Below are 12815 nucleotides of genomic sequence, written 5' to 3'. Positions count from 1 at the left end.
GGTCGTACGACGAGGAGGTGAGCTGTCTCGGCGGCATGGAGCTGGCGGAGTTTGCGCGGGACCACGACGTCAGGGCGGAAGGCTGCATCATTGGGGAGCCGACCGGCATGACTGTGGTGATTGCTCACAAGGGCACCTCCCACTTTTGGGTTCGTGTGCGGGGCAAGGCGGCGCATTCGTCGCTCGCGCTGACGGGTGAAAGCTGCAACGCCATCGACTACGCCACAAAACTCATTACGAAGCTGCGCGAGATTGCGGAGGAGTACCGCCGGAACGGCACCCGGCATGACTTCGAGGTGCCGTTCTCAACGCTGTCGACGAACCTCATCAGTGGCGGCAACGCCTCGAACACCGTGCCCGCGGAGTGCGAGTTCCTCTTCGAGTTTCGAGCGCTTCCCAACGAGACTGTCTCCAAGATGATGCAGCAGGTGCGGTCTTACGTGGAGACGCAGCTTCTCCCGGCCATGAAGGCGGAGTTTGAGGACGCTGAAATTGTTATCACGCCGCGGGATGAAACGCCGTCGTTTGAGGGCAGTGAGGAGGCGCCCTTCACCAAGCTGGCATGCGCCATTAACAATGATTACAAGGTTTGGAAAAAAAACTATTGCACGGAGGCGGGCCACTACAGTGGGATTGCCGGCGCACCAACTGTGATATGCGGACCCAATGGCGGGGCCATACACTGTGCGAATGAGTATGTCACCCCCGCGCAGCTCGACAAGTGCCGTGAGTTTGTTCTGAGGGTGGCGGAGAGCCTCAAGGCGTCCCCTGCCCACCTGTGACAATGTTGCCACCGCCAGTGTGCTGGGGCGTTATATTTACCTGAAATTTAGTGGGGTTTTGTTGGGCTTCTTTCTTTTCCTACTTGTTTCTTGGGTGGGTGGGTTTGGGCTATGTTTGGCGTTGAGCGTTGGTGGGGGGGACCGTCATGGCGTGTCTCAATTTCCACACCGGCAGCTGAATGCGGGGCACTGTTTAGGGATACATTCTGACAGCGGGGTATGTGGTAGGCACATCGTTCTTTTTTTATGAGCTTGTGAAGAGAATGTTCTCAGGAAGACTAGCTGCCCAAATTAACATATTTTGATAAAACGAATATATATATATTTTTTTTTACGATTCTTTGTTATTTTATGAATTTTTGGAAGACCGTGATTTATGGAAGCAAGAAACCGATATCGGTAAGACGAATTTTTTTATTTTTATTCTTTCCATCCCACCTGCCCCATTTGATTCCCCTCTTGCGGCGGGGTCTTGTGGCGGGAAGACCCCAAAGACTACCACTTCGTAACTGATAATATGTTTAATCCTATCAAAGTGCACCATGTCACTAGAGTGGCAACCAGAATATATTTACTTGGGTTAATCCTTGGGGAATTGGCGAACCCACTGCTTTTTTACTTACCTCTTTTCTCCCACCTCGTCAATTGCTTTTAGATAAGTTTATTGTCCGGCCAGCATCCCGGGGGAATACTTTGGTTTATTTCTTTGAATACACCTACCTCCACGGCACTCCTGCCACCGCTGCGCAGCACTCACGCTCACACGCACACACACACACTCGGGCACGTCCCCTGCGTCTCTCTGCATCACCCTTCTCCCCCTTGCACCCTGCACTCCCTAGTTCGTTTACAAGATCTTAAGCAACTCACCTTGGCGATGGCGGCTCGGTCCATGGACCACACACAGTGGCTGGCGAAGCTTGTGGCCTTTGACACGACGAGCCGCAACTCGAACCTTGAGCTCATCCACTACTGCAAGGACTACCTGGAGGGGCTTGGTGTCAAGTGCACCCTGCTACACAACGCCGAGAGGAACAAGGCAAACCTGTGGGCGACGCTGCCGGGCGACGGCGGCGTGACGAAGGGCGGCATCATTCTCTCCGGCCACACGGACGTGGTCCCGGTGGACGGGCAGAAGTGGGACAGCGATCCGTTTACGCTGACGGAGCGGGATGGGAAACTGTACGGTCGCGGCACGTCCGACATGAAGGGCTTTGTTGCCGTGTGCATGTCTCTGGCCCCCGAGCTCCTCAAGATGAAGCGCGCGAAGCCGATCCACTTTGCGTGGTCGTACGACGAGGAGGTGGGCTGTCTCGGCGGCATGGAGCTGGCGGAGTTTGCGCGGGACCACGACGTCAGGGCGGAAGGCTGCATCATTGGGGAGCCGACCGGCATGACTGTGGTGATTGCTCACAAGGGCGGCTCCCACTTTTGGGTGCGTGTGCGGGGCAAGGCGGCGCATTCGTCGCTCGCGCTGACGGGTGAAAGCTGCAACGCCATCGACTACGCCACAAAACTCATTACGAAGCTGCGCGAGATTGCGGAGGAGTACCGCCGGAACGGCACCCGGCATGACTTCGAGGTGCCGTTCTCAACGCTGTCGACGAACCTCATCAGTGGCGGCAACGCCTCGAACACCGTGCCCGCGGAGTGCGAGTTCCTCTTCGAGTTTCGAGCGCTTCCCAACGAGACTGTCTCCAAGATGATGCAGCAGGTGCGGTCTTACGTGGAGACGCAGCTTCTCCCGGCCATGAAGGCGGAGTTTGAGGACGCTGAAATTGTTATCACGCCGCGGAACGAAACGCCGTCGTTTGAGGGCAGTGAGGAGGCGCCCTTCACCAAGCTGGTATGCGCCATTATCAATAATTACAAGGTGTGGAAATTGGCTGGCTGCACGGAGGCGGGCCACTACAGCAGGATTGCCGGCGCACCAACTGTGATATGCGGACCCAATGGCGGGGCCATACACTGTGCGAATGAGTATGTCACCCCCGCGCAGCTCGACAAGTGCCGTGAGTTTGTTCTGAGGGTGGCGGAGAGCCTCAAGGCGTCCCCTGCCCACCTGTGACAATGTTGCCACTGCCAGTGTGCTGGGGCGTTATATTTACCTGTAATAGGTTTTTTTGTTGAGCTTCTTTCTTTTCCTATTTGTTTCTTGGGTGGGTGGGTTTGGGCTATGTTTGGCGTTGAGCGTTGGTGTGGGGGACCGTCATGGCGTGTCTCAATTTCCACACCGCCAGCTGAATGCGGGGCACTGTTCAGGGATACATTCTGACAGCGGGGTATGTGGTAGGCAAATTGTTCTTTTCTTTTTTTTTCTTGATTTATTTTTTTGAATACGCCTACCTCCACGGCACTCCTGCCACCGCTGCGCAGCACTCACGCTCACACACACACACACACACACACACTCGGGCACGTCCCCTGCGTCTCTCTGCATCACTCTTCTCCCCCTTGCACCCTGCACTCCCTAGTTCGTTTACAAGATCTTAAGCAACTCACCTTGGCGATGGCGGCTCGGTCCATGGACCACACACAGTGGCTGGCGAAGCTTGTGGCCTTTGACACGACGAGCCGCAACTCGAACCTTGAGCTCATCCACTACTGCAAGGACTACCTGGAGGGGCTTGGTGTCAAGTGCACCCTGCTACACAACGCCGAGAGGAACAAGGCAAACCTGTGGGCGACGCTGCCGGGCGACGGCGGCGTGACGAAGGGCGGCATCATTCTCTCCGGCCACACGGACGTGGTCCCGGTGGACGGGCAGAAGTGGGACAGCGATCCGTTTACGCTGACGGAGCGGGATGGGAAACTGTACGGTCGCGGCACGTCCGACATGAAGGGCTTTGTTGCCGTGTGCATGTCTCTGGCCTCCGAGCTCCTCAAGATGAAGCGCGCGAAGCCGATCCACTTTGCGTGGTCGTACGACGAGGAGGTGAGCTGTCTCGGCGGCATGGAGCTGGCGGAGTTTGCGCGGGACCACGACGTCAGGGCGGAAGGCTGCATCATTGGGGAGCCGACCGGCATGACTGTGGTGATTGCTCACAAGGGCACCTCCCACTTTTGGGTGCGTGTGCGGGGCAAGGCGGCGCATTCGTCGCTCGCGCTGACGGGTGAAAGCTGCAACGCCATCGACTACGCCACAAAACTCATTACGAAGCTGCGCGAGATTGCGGAGGAGTACCGCCGGAACGGCACCCGGCATGACTTCGAGGTGCCGTTCTCAACGCTGTCGACGAACCTCATCAGTGGCGGCAACGCCTCGAACACCGTGCCCGCGGAGTGCGAGTTCCTCTTCGAGTTTCGAGCGCTTCCCAACGAGACTGTCTCCAAGATGATGCAGCAGGTGCGGTCTTACGTGGAGACGCAGCTTCTCCCGGCCATGAAGGCGGAGTTTGAGGACGCTGAAATTGTTATCACGCCGCGGGATGAAACGCCGTCGTTTGAGGGCAGTGAGGAGGCGCCCTTCACCAAGCTGGTATGCGCCATTAACAATGATTACAAGGTTTGGAAAAAAAACTATTGCACGGAGGCGGGCCACTACAGTGGGATTGCCGGCGCACCAACTGTGATATGCGGACCCAATGGCGGGGCCATACACTGTGCGAATGAGTATGTCACCCCCGCGCAGCTCGACAAGTGCCGTGAGTTTGTTCTGAGGGTGGCGGAGAGCCTCAAGGCGTCCCCTGCCCACCTGTGACAATGTTGCCACCGCCAGTGTGCTGGGGCGTTATATTTACCTGAAATTTAGTGGGGTTTTGTTGGGCTTCTTTCTTTTCCTATTTGTTTCTTGGGTGGGTGGGTTTGGGCTATGTTTGGCGTTGAGCGTTGGTGTGGGGGACCGTCATGGCGTGTCTCAATTTCCACACCGGCAGCTGAATGCGGGGCACTGTATAGGGATACATTCTGACAGCGGGGTATGTGGTAGGCACATCGTTCTTTTCTTTCTTCTTTGATTTATTTTTTTGAATACACCTACCTCCACGGCACTCCTGCCACCGCTGCGCAGCACTCACGCTCACACGCACACACACACACACTCGGGCACGTCCCCTGCGTCTCTCTGCATCACCCTTCTCTCCCTTGCACCCTGCACTCCCTAGTTCGTTTACAAGATCTTAAGCAACTCACCTTGGCGATGGCGGCTCGGTCCATGGACCACACACAGTGGCTGGCGAAGGTTCTGTTTTTTTTTGTCGTATCTGTTTTGCCGTTTGGTGTATTGCTTTTGACTGAAGGCCTACTGTCCATGGTTTGCAAAAGTTTATTTTATTGATTTTTTGAAGGACCCGTTTTTACTTTTTTTTTTTTTTTTTATTTGAAGGAACTTTATTATGCTGTTTGTTTAGATTGTTTTGTTTGTTGTGCAGGATGGGGCATATTTTCTCAGCGTGTGGGTATGTCTATGGAGTAAGGGGAGATTTCGCTCTTTTGAAGATCTGATTTGTGGAATTTTGATTTTTTTTTTTTTTTTTTTTTTTTTTTTTGGGTGGTGGAGATTTAGTAGGTGATTATTGGTCTTTGTGGTATTCTGCTGTTTTTTTGTTTTTGTTGTTGTTGTTGTTGTTTTGATTGTTTCGGAGTGTTTCCAACAGCCACAGTGGCGTACACGACGCATAGAAACGGTTCTGTCTTCTCTCCGTCAGCTCAGTTTTGGCCGCACAACCGCAAGGGAGGTGCGTTGTGTTGTGTGGCAGCCGATCATAGCGGGGAGGAGGAGCGGAGGGAGGGAGCGGGAAAACCAAAAATAAAATAAAATAAAGAGGCCCCGCAGTGAGATCTATAAACTTAAAAAAAGAAACAAAAAAAAAAAACACTAGCGAGAAGGAAAGTGTGAGGGAGACAAAAGTGGGTGCGGGTTGGAAAGAGTTGGCGGCGGTGGTGGTGGTTCCCCGTGACAAGACGATGGCCGACAACTCCCCAACCATCACATGGAGCTCCATCATTATTATTGTCATTATTGCCGTTTTGGTCCTTGCTTTGCTCCTTGCGTGCATGTGGTTTAATGTTTGCTGGAGGCGCAGGTTATTTTCGCGATCATCGGTCGTCCACATTCGCGTGGAGAACCAAAACATCACTCAGGGCAATTTTTTGTACTCGCCGCACCGCACGCAGCCGGTGGAGGGACCGCAGCAGGAGCAGCAGCAGCAGGAAACGCTGCATGGCCACGCGCTGGAGAACCGCGTCCGCACCCGCCAGCATCGGTTTCCCCGCACGTACCATCTGCCGGATGGACACACCGTCCTACACGTTGACGACTTTCGTAGAATCCCCGAGGCCGCACCGCCGCCGGCGACGGAAGAAGGACTGCGGCGGCAGCGAGAGGAGGCTGAGCGAGTTCCCTCGCCGGTTTTTTACGGCCGTAGCTCGTATCTTCTTCGCTCCATGTCATCAATTTTTAGTAGTTTTTGCTTTCAGACAAATTCTGAGATTCCTGCTGCCACATCAATGGGCCCCAAGCCGCTTTCTGCGCAGAATAAGAAGGATACTCAAGGGGCCAATGATGATAATAATAGCCCCAGCGTCCGGAGGAAAGCAAATGAGCCCATTGACACACCGTCTCATGGTGTTGACGATCTGAGACATGATAAATCTCCTTAACCGTGTGTTCATGACAAAATTGAAACCGTTGAAAAGAGAGAAGGGCTTTTTTGGAAGGGAAGATGGTGGGGGGAGGGGTACATATTGGCATCAATGGTTGTCATATGCGAAAAGAAGATACACGCAGTGTATTTACTCACTATGATTAGAGACGCGAAGAGGATTTAAAAAAGGTGTGTGTGTGTGTCTGTGTTTAGGAGCGTGTCAACCGTAAGGCAGTTAATAGATAAGGATATGTGCGTCTCTTTGGGCGTCCAAACATGTTTACATTCATTTATGTATATGTATCGTTGTGCCTCCCCTGTCGTCACCATAGTTCTCTTTTTTTGTTTTTGTTTTTTTTCTTTTTTATCAACGTGACATTTTTTTCTTCTTACATTCTTTTTGTTTGTGTGTAGGTGCGTGTTGGTGTGGGGTCTTTTTTTTTGTTGTTCAAAACGTGGAGGGGGGAAATATGTGCTTATATGGCACTAAATAAATGAGGGCGATTCTTTTTCATTTTGCTTTCCCGTTTTTTTAATTACCCGTTGAACTTTTTTATTATTTTAATTTTTTCAAAAAAAAATAACGCGTTGAAGGGCGGCGGGTGCAGTTGTTTTGCGGTGCACTTCCACCCACGCCTATTTTTGTTACCTTCCGCTCGGTGGGGATCACCGGCGGCTGTGGGGCCCTTTCAAAGAGTGCTGCCTCGTGAGCCCACAACGGTCCCGGCCGTCAGAGAGCGATGTATGGACCAATCGTTTTGCTGGTGTATGAGCGTGGGGCATGCCTTCTCTGGAGTGTGGGGGAGGTTGGACGCACGGAACCGAACTGTGGACTTCCCCTGCTGCTCCCCTCCTCCCATTTTGGAAGGAAAAGTGGCGACAAGGCCCCGCCATGCGCATTTTTCTCTGCTTTTAATGTGGACTTCTTTTTTATTCTTTTTTTTTGTTTGTTTGTTTTTGTTGTTTATTTTAGGTTGGATTTTTGATTATTTATTCCGCCCTCTTTGTTTTTTTGCTGCCGGGTTTTTTTTGTTTTTTTTTTTTTTTTTTTTTTACTTCTTCTCGCGCGGGCCGATGAAAACCGACAATAATAAATCTAAGTGTCTTTCTTGCGGCTACGTAAAAACTGGCGTTTGCATGTCTTTATGTCGATTGTATTTTATTGAATGTTGTCGTTGTGGTGGTGGCGGTGGCGGTGCTGTGGAGTCGGTTGGGTGGTTATTGTCATGTACATTTCACATTTACACGTGACTTCCCAAATGAGGCTGAGGGGTGGATGGATATTTACACACATTCTTACCGTCCTTGTGTGTGCTGCCGTCCCGACGTTCATTTCTGCTTGTAAGTTTTTATTCTGTCTCTCTCTCTTTTTCTTTTACGCTTTTTATGTGCATGCATACGTTTGGTGTAATACCGCCACACATCAGAAGATTTAGTCATTGGCGCGTAGTGGGAAAAGGGGAAAGGGCCTGCCTTTCCGTCTTGTGTGCGCCAAGAAACAATGGTCGATGCCATTTCTTTGCTGACGGTAATTTTTGTGTGTCTCGGTGTATCGGCTTTGCTTTTGTGGGGAGGCATATTTTTTTGTCACCGCTACAAACTGTTTACGTCCGTGTTTGGGGAGGAGGGCGAGGAGGTGCGTGGTATACCGCTGCGCTCGCAGGCGCCACGCATCCCGGAGGAGGAACGGCGGCGGAATTTGCAGCGGGCGCAGCGGCGGCAGCGACGCCTCGCACGGCGCCAGCAGCCACAGGCGGCGGAGGAAGAGGCCGACGGGAATGTCGACAGCAACGGCGGCGGGAGTGACGGCAGTGCGATGAGCCTCCACACACGCGGCAGCAACTCCCGCTGGTTCCGCACGAGGTACACTGCGGACAGCCTCAGCTGCACGACGGTCGCAAGCTCCGGGGCGGTGTACGGCCACGGGAATTATCTCTCGCGCCAGAACACGACCGCACCGCCGTCACCGCTTAGTCAACTTACCGGCAACGAAAGCTGCGGGAGCTCCACATGTCGCTCAATGCGGCAACGTAGAAATCGGAACCATCGCCACCGCCTGCGGAGACGTGATAGCAGCAAGGTTGATGGCGGCAACCCCAACAACAACGGCCGCAGCAGCCCGTTTGGTGGCTGGGCAGACGACTCCCTTTGTAGCTGCAGCAGCTGCGTGAGTAGCAACGAGGCGCAGGATGATGACAAGAGGCATGTTGAGGTGGAGATTGTGTCACCGAGAGCTGAGCGACAGCGTGTTACACGGCGGCATATCATTGAGCAAAATGCAGCAATGAGTGGCTTCTTTACGGCACCGGCGATTGGGTGGAGCCATGAGCCGTATGCGGGGCCTCACACATGATTTCCGACGTCCTCCATATGTGAGGACCACAGAGAAAGGGAGAGAGAGAGAGAGAGAGAGAGAAATGCAGAATCACGTGAGAAGTGTCTTTTTAATTTGAGGCGTTTTATTACTGGCAGCTGCAGTTGGTGTACACATTACGTGATTCATTTCAATATATATTTACTTCCTTTAGGCCTTTCTTTCTTTCTTTCTTTTGCGCTCTTCTGCCTTTGTTTGTTTGTTTGTTTGTTTTTGGTCTTCTGCTCTGCGTTTGATAACCGTTTTTCTGTTGAAATTGTTTTGTTTTGTTTTTGTTGTTGTTGTTTTTTTATTATATTTGGTGTCTCTTTTAGTTTTGTAGTTTCTGATTGATTGATTGATTGATTGATTGGTCTGCGGTGAGTTCTGTTTCTTCTATTTTTTCTCATTGTTTCTTTGGTGAGGCGTCACTGCCACGACACCGTCAAACGACCCTCCTGCAAATATGCGCAGGACGACAGACAGACAGAAAAAGAGAAGAGAAAAGAAGAGAAATGTGGTTGGATGCTTTTGTGTGTGGGGGGGGAGGGAGGGGGAGGGAGGCGTGGTAGGAGTAGAAGAGGACTTTTATGGAAGCGTTATTTTTTTTTTTTAATTAATTATTTATTTATTTTAATTATTTTGAGTACTTTTTTTTTGATGAGCGGTAGTGCGGGAGGGAAGAAAAAAAAAAAGGAAAAAAAAAAAGAAGGTATAAAATGTGAAGTTATTTTTCATGACGTCATAACTTATGTTTGTGAATCAACAAGAAGCCCGGAAGTAACATGAGGAGGAGGAGGAGGAGGAGGGGGCGGGGGCGGGAGAAGATGCGTCTTCTGTTGGGTGTGGATGTAATTTTTGTTGTTGTTGTTTTTTCTTTTAAATGGATGAGGAACAAAAGAAAACAGTAAACAGTGGGATAAGGGTGGGAAATGTATGTATGTTTATATATTCACATATATATTCATTCATATTATTATTATGTTTGTTTGTTTGTTTGTATGCATAAATGATTTAAAGTAGTCTTCTCTCTCCTTTTTTTTTTTTTTTTTTTTTTTTTTTTTTTTTTTTTTTACAATGTCTTGTGGGATATTTGAAATTTGTTGTATGTTTATTTGGGATGCATTACAAAAGTGCACACGGAATTACCAGCCATGTGTATATAATTGTGCCCGTGTATATATTTATATATATTTGTATATATAAATGTTTTCACTGCTGACTTGTTTCATTGTGTGGTGATGGTGTAACCTACTGCCTGAAGCTGCGTGGATGTTGATGCGTACTCCTCTTCTTTGTGGTGGGGATGTCTGCTGTCACGCGCCACTTCCCGTGTTGGGTGTGCCTCTTCCTCCGAATTCTTTTTTTCACTCTTTTCATGTCTCCTTCGTCTTTTTGTTTTTTTTTTTCTTTTCTTTTCTCTCTGTGGCTGTGATGCACGCATGCATCGGCATGCACCCACCCACTGGGATTTTGGCTTTAGTACGGGGGGGGGGAGGTCACCGCAGGCACACACAAACACACACAAAAAAAAAAAAAAAAAAACATTGGGGATGGCGTACAATGAGACGCTGCTGGAGAAGTACCGGGGGCTTGTGCGACGCGGGGAGCCGTTTCGCAGCTCAACGTGCCCGTACTGCAACGGTCGTCGCAGCGCGGGGATTAAACACATTGACCCCAAGAGGAAACCCCAATCGCCGTGGGACTTTTGGGACAACATCGTCTGCGCCCCCACTGCCGCACGGAGTAATGACGGTAGCGATGCACACGACCATGTGGAGAATGAAGGGGTGGCGTTGGGTGCAGAACAAACCCATCGGGCCCCGCCGCGACGGAGGCCAATGTACGTTGTAGGGCCGATGGTGGATCAGAGCGAACTGCCATTCCGAATGCTCTGCCGCCGCTACGGAGCAACGCTGGCGTACAGTCCTATGTTGCATGCCAGGAGCTTTGCACAGAGTGCTCAGTACCGTGCACGCTACTTCTCCACAACCCCGCACCGCGCCGAACCAGCGATGACGGCAACGGTCTCAGGAGAAGGGGAAGCAGCAGAAGATGCCGGGAGAACGAGTGATGGAAAAGAAACAGACCATCCGCTTTTTGTGCAATTTTCGGGAATGACGCCGACACGCTTCTCGCCGCGGCGCGTCACGTGGAGGACGACTGCGAGGCAGTTGATGTCAACCTTGGCTGTCCGCAAGGCATTGCCCGCCGTGGCCACTACGGCTCGTTTCTCATGGAGGACTGGGATCGTGTGCACAACATCCTGCACTGCCTCGCAGTCGAGCTGCGGGTGCCGGTGACGGCGAAAATGCGTGTGTTTGACGACGACGCCTTGACGCTGAAGTACGCGGAGATGCTGCGCGACACCGGCATTGCGGTCCTTTGCGTGCATGGCCGAACGCGGCACAACAAGAGAGGGCTTGCGGACATGGAAAAGATACGGCGTGTACGTGAGCACCTGCGCGGGTCCATTCCTGTCATTGGGAACGGTAATGTGTTGACGTTTGAGGATGTGCGGCGTAATATGTCGGTAACAATGACGGATGGTTACATGTGCGCCGAGCCGCTGCTGTGGGATCCGCGTCTTTTTGCAGCGCCGCTTCACCCTGTGCGCAACGGGCGGTGTTTTGCCGAGTGCTGTGAGGCACGACTGGACGCCATTCGGACGGCGCAGGAGTATCTGCAGCTTGTGCAACGCTACCCCGTTGATCTCGCATTTGTAAAGGCGCATCTCTTCAAGATGCTGTTTCACAGCTATGAGATGCACCCGGTGATGCATGGGTGGCTCACGAATTTCAGCTGCAACGGTCGAGGTGGAAACAACAACAACAACGCCGGCAGCGACGTCAACGGAGAAGTGGAGGATGGCGACATTGACGATGGCAGGAGCCCTGACGGCGCCAGCGAGAGCGGCAGCGGCAATGCGAACAAAGCGGAGAGTAACGTGAAGCAAGCGGCGGGTAATTTGGACTTTTTTGCATTTGCGATGGATGCGCTCGGTGAGCACCTGCGGCAGCTGTACGCGGCGGAGGTCTCGTGCGGCGTGGAGGGCCCGCAGCCGAAACGGGCACACGAGCGCGAGAAGGGCGTCAATGACGACACGTCTTCCTCGGCGAAAAGAAAGGTGGAGACGTCACACGACGCATTTGCCGAGGACGACGTGTTTGGCATTGACTTTGATTTAAACAAAAAATAAAAATAAAAATAAAAATAAAAATAAAATAAAACTTTCACCGCGAATGCGTCACGCGATGGACGTTGAATTTGCAATGCGTGGGTGGCATCTCAGAAGCCATGCAATGAGACATGCACCTTTCCTTTTCCCCTATCTCTCCGTCTCTTTCTCAATTGGAAGAAGAAGAAGGAGGAGGAGGAGGGGAGAAAAGAAACAGAGGGACATTTCCGTTTACTTGCGAAGCAAACATTTAGGGGAAACAAAGAGAGAAAATAGAAAACGAAAACAGAGAAGATAAATAAAAAGAGAAACAAAAAAAAAAAAGAAGAAAATTTAAACAAAAAAAAAAGGGGGGAATAGAGACATGTCAGGAAAAATGATGCGGTGGTTTTACTGCGTTCTTACTCTCTCCGTCACGCTGCTGCCGCTCTTGGCGCACGGTGAGGTGTCGTGGGGGATGTACGGTTCGAGGATGTCGTCTATTGGATTTGGCAGAATTACTGCGGTCACCGCGGGCGCCGCTGTGGAAACGAGGGGAAATTTCACGCTGCGAGAAGAACCACAGCCGTCACCATGGAAGAAGAAGAAAGGTGTGGTGATAGAAAGGATCGGGGAGGCGGAGGAGTACAGTTATCATATCCCTAACAAAAACGGTGTGATCTCCATCACGGTGGAGGCGGGTAGCAGACATCTGCTGGAGTTTACCGGCGAGGCGGACAACATGATCAACATCGTGGCACAACTCTTGGACAGTCGTTACGATGAGAACATCCAGCCATCCAACTGTCTTGGCCTTTACATCAATGTGGAAATACGTGTGAAGGACGAGAATGATGAGGGCGGGAAGTCGAGTGACGTGTGGAGCAGTGAATCTGGTAGCAAGTCGTCGAGACGTAAACCTGTAAGTCCATGGTCTT

The 12815-nt window shown here is 51.5% G+C and overlaps 6 protein-coding genes and 1 pseudogene across 6 annotated transcripts, besides 37 other annotated features; all 7 read left to right on the top strand.

The window, feature by feature from the left end:
* Tc00.1047053507689.50 (glutamamyl carboxypeptidase, putative) lies at nt 1–782 on the top strand (the record flags this gene model as incomplete). The annotated part of the gene is made up of 1 exon (XM_802257.1): nt 1–782. A coding segment is annotated over one exon (782 nt), but the record flags the coding sequence as incomplete, so codon positions are not given.
* Nucleotides 1–2132: a sequence feature (heterozygous, Esmeraldo-like haplotype).
* Nucleotides 1031–1312: a mobile genetic element.
* Nucleotides 1095–1116: a sequence feature (AT_rich).
* Tc00.1047053507689.40 (glutamamyl carboxypeptidase, putative) lies at nt 1660–2850 on the top strand (the record flags this gene model as incomplete). Its single annotated transcript, XM_802256.1, has 1 exon — nt 1660–2850. One exon carries the CDS (start codon nt 1660–1662, stop codon nt 2848–2850), a length of 1191 nt encoding a protein of 396 aa, XP_807349.1.
* Nucleotides 2133–2486: a sequence feature (areas not merged during assembly with more than two copies in the genome that could not be assigned to a particular haplotype).
* Nucleotides 2487–2658: a sequence feature (heterozygous, non-Esmeraldo-like haplotype).
* Nucleotides 2659–3805: a sequence feature (areas merged during assembly that could not be assigned to a particular haplotype. This can correspond to areas where the two haplotypes were merged or to regions with more than two copies in the genome that were merged during assembly.).
* Nucleotides 3159–3193: a microsatellite.
* Nucleotides 3292–4482, top strand: Tc00.1047053507689.30 (glutamamyl carboxypeptidase, putative; the record flags this gene model as incomplete). The annotated part of the gene is made up of 1 exon (XM_802255.1): nt 3292–4482. One exon carries the CDS (start codon nt 3292–3294, stop codon nt 4480–4482), a length of 1191 nt encoding a protein of 396 aa, XP_807348.1.
* Nucleotides 3806–3950: a sequence feature (heterozygous, non-Esmeraldo-like haplotype).
* Nucleotides 3951–4813: a sequence feature (areas not merged during assembly with more than two copies in the genome that could not be assigned to a particular haplotype).
* Nucleotides 4814–5319: a sequence feature (haploid, Esmeraldo-like haplotype).
* Nucleotides 5082–5102: a sequence feature (AT_rich).
* Nucleotides 5241–5269: a microsatellite.
* Nucleotides 5320–8765: a sequence feature (heterozygous, Esmeraldo-like haplotype).
* Nucleotides 5325–5350: a microsatellite.
* Tc00.1047053507689.25 (uncharacterized protein) lies at nt 5778–6383 on the top strand (the record flags this gene model as incomplete). Its single annotated transcript, XM_802258.1, has 1 exon — nt 5778–6383. The coding sequence occupies one exon, from the start codon at nt 5778–5780 to the stop codon at nt 6381–6383; it is 606 nt and encodes a 201-aa protein (XP_807351.1).
* Nucleotides 6700–6733: a microsatellite.
* Nucleotides 6917–6951: a sequence feature (AT_rich).
* Nucleotides 7267–7355: a sequence feature (A-rich).
* Nucleotides 7391–7421: a microsatellite.
* Tc00.1047053507689.20 (uncharacterized protein) lies at nt 7869–8720 on the top strand (the record flags this gene model as incomplete). The annotated part of the gene is made up of 1 exon (XM_802254.1): nt 7869–8720. One exon carries the CDS (start codon nt 7869–7871, stop codon nt 8718–8720), a length of 852 nt encoding a protein of 283 aa, XP_807347.1.
* Nucleotides 8055–8181: a microsatellite.
* Nucleotides 8751–8783: a microsatellite.
* Nucleotides 8766–9281: a sequence feature (areas merged during assembly that could not be assigned to a particular haplotype. This can correspond to areas where the two haplotypes were merged or to regions with more than two copies in the genome that were merged during assembly.).
* Nucleotides 8898–8917: a microsatellite.
* Nucleotides 8932–8954: a microsatellite.
* Nucleotides 8998–9061: a sequence feature (A-rich).
* Nucleotides 9068–9093: a microsatellite.
* Nucleotides 9282–9927: a sequence feature (areas merged during assembly that could not be assigned to a particular haplotype. This can correspond to areas where the two haplotypes were merged or to regions with more than two copies in the genome that were merged during assembly.).
* Nucleotides 9320–9364: a sequence feature (AT_rich).
* Nucleotides 9402–9431: a microsatellite.
* Nucleotides 9508–9532: a microsatellite.
* Nucleotides 9756–9794: a microsatellite.
* Nucleotides 9898–9928: a sequence feature (AT_rich).
* Nucleotides 9928–9999: a sequence feature (areas merged during assembly that could not be assigned to a particular haplotype. This can correspond to areas where the two haplotypes were merged or to regions with more than two copies in the genome that were merged during assembly.).
* Nucleotides 10000–12815: a sequence feature (heterozygous, Esmeraldo-like haplotype).
* Nucleotides 10079–10143: a sequence feature (A-rich).
* Nucleotides 10273–11919, top strand: Tc00.1047053507689.10 (annotated as a pseudogene).
* Nucleotides 11912–11950: a microsatellite.
* Nucleotides 12075–12120: a sequence feature (CT-rich).
* Nucleotides 12156–12247: a sequence feature (T-rich).
* On the top strand, nt 12263–12815 carry Tc00.1047053507689.5 (uncharacterized protein; the record flags this gene model as incomplete). The annotated part of the gene is made up of 1 exon (XM_802259.1): nt 12263–12815. A coding segment is annotated over one exon (553 nt), but the record flags the coding sequence as incomplete, so codon positions are not given.

The sequence above is a fragment of the Trypanosoma cruzi genome (assembly GCF_000209065.1).
Source record: "Trypanosoma cruzi strain CL Brener chromosome Unknown tcruzi_1047053507689, whole genome shotgun sequence".
In the NCBI taxonomy this organism is placed as follows: Eukaryota; Euglenozoa; class Kinetoplastea; order Trypanosomatida; family Trypanosomatidae; genus Trypanosoma; species Trypanosoma cruzi.
The sequence above is the reverse complement of the archived record's forward strand: the minus strand, read 5'-3'. Positions and strand labels throughout refer to the sequence as shown.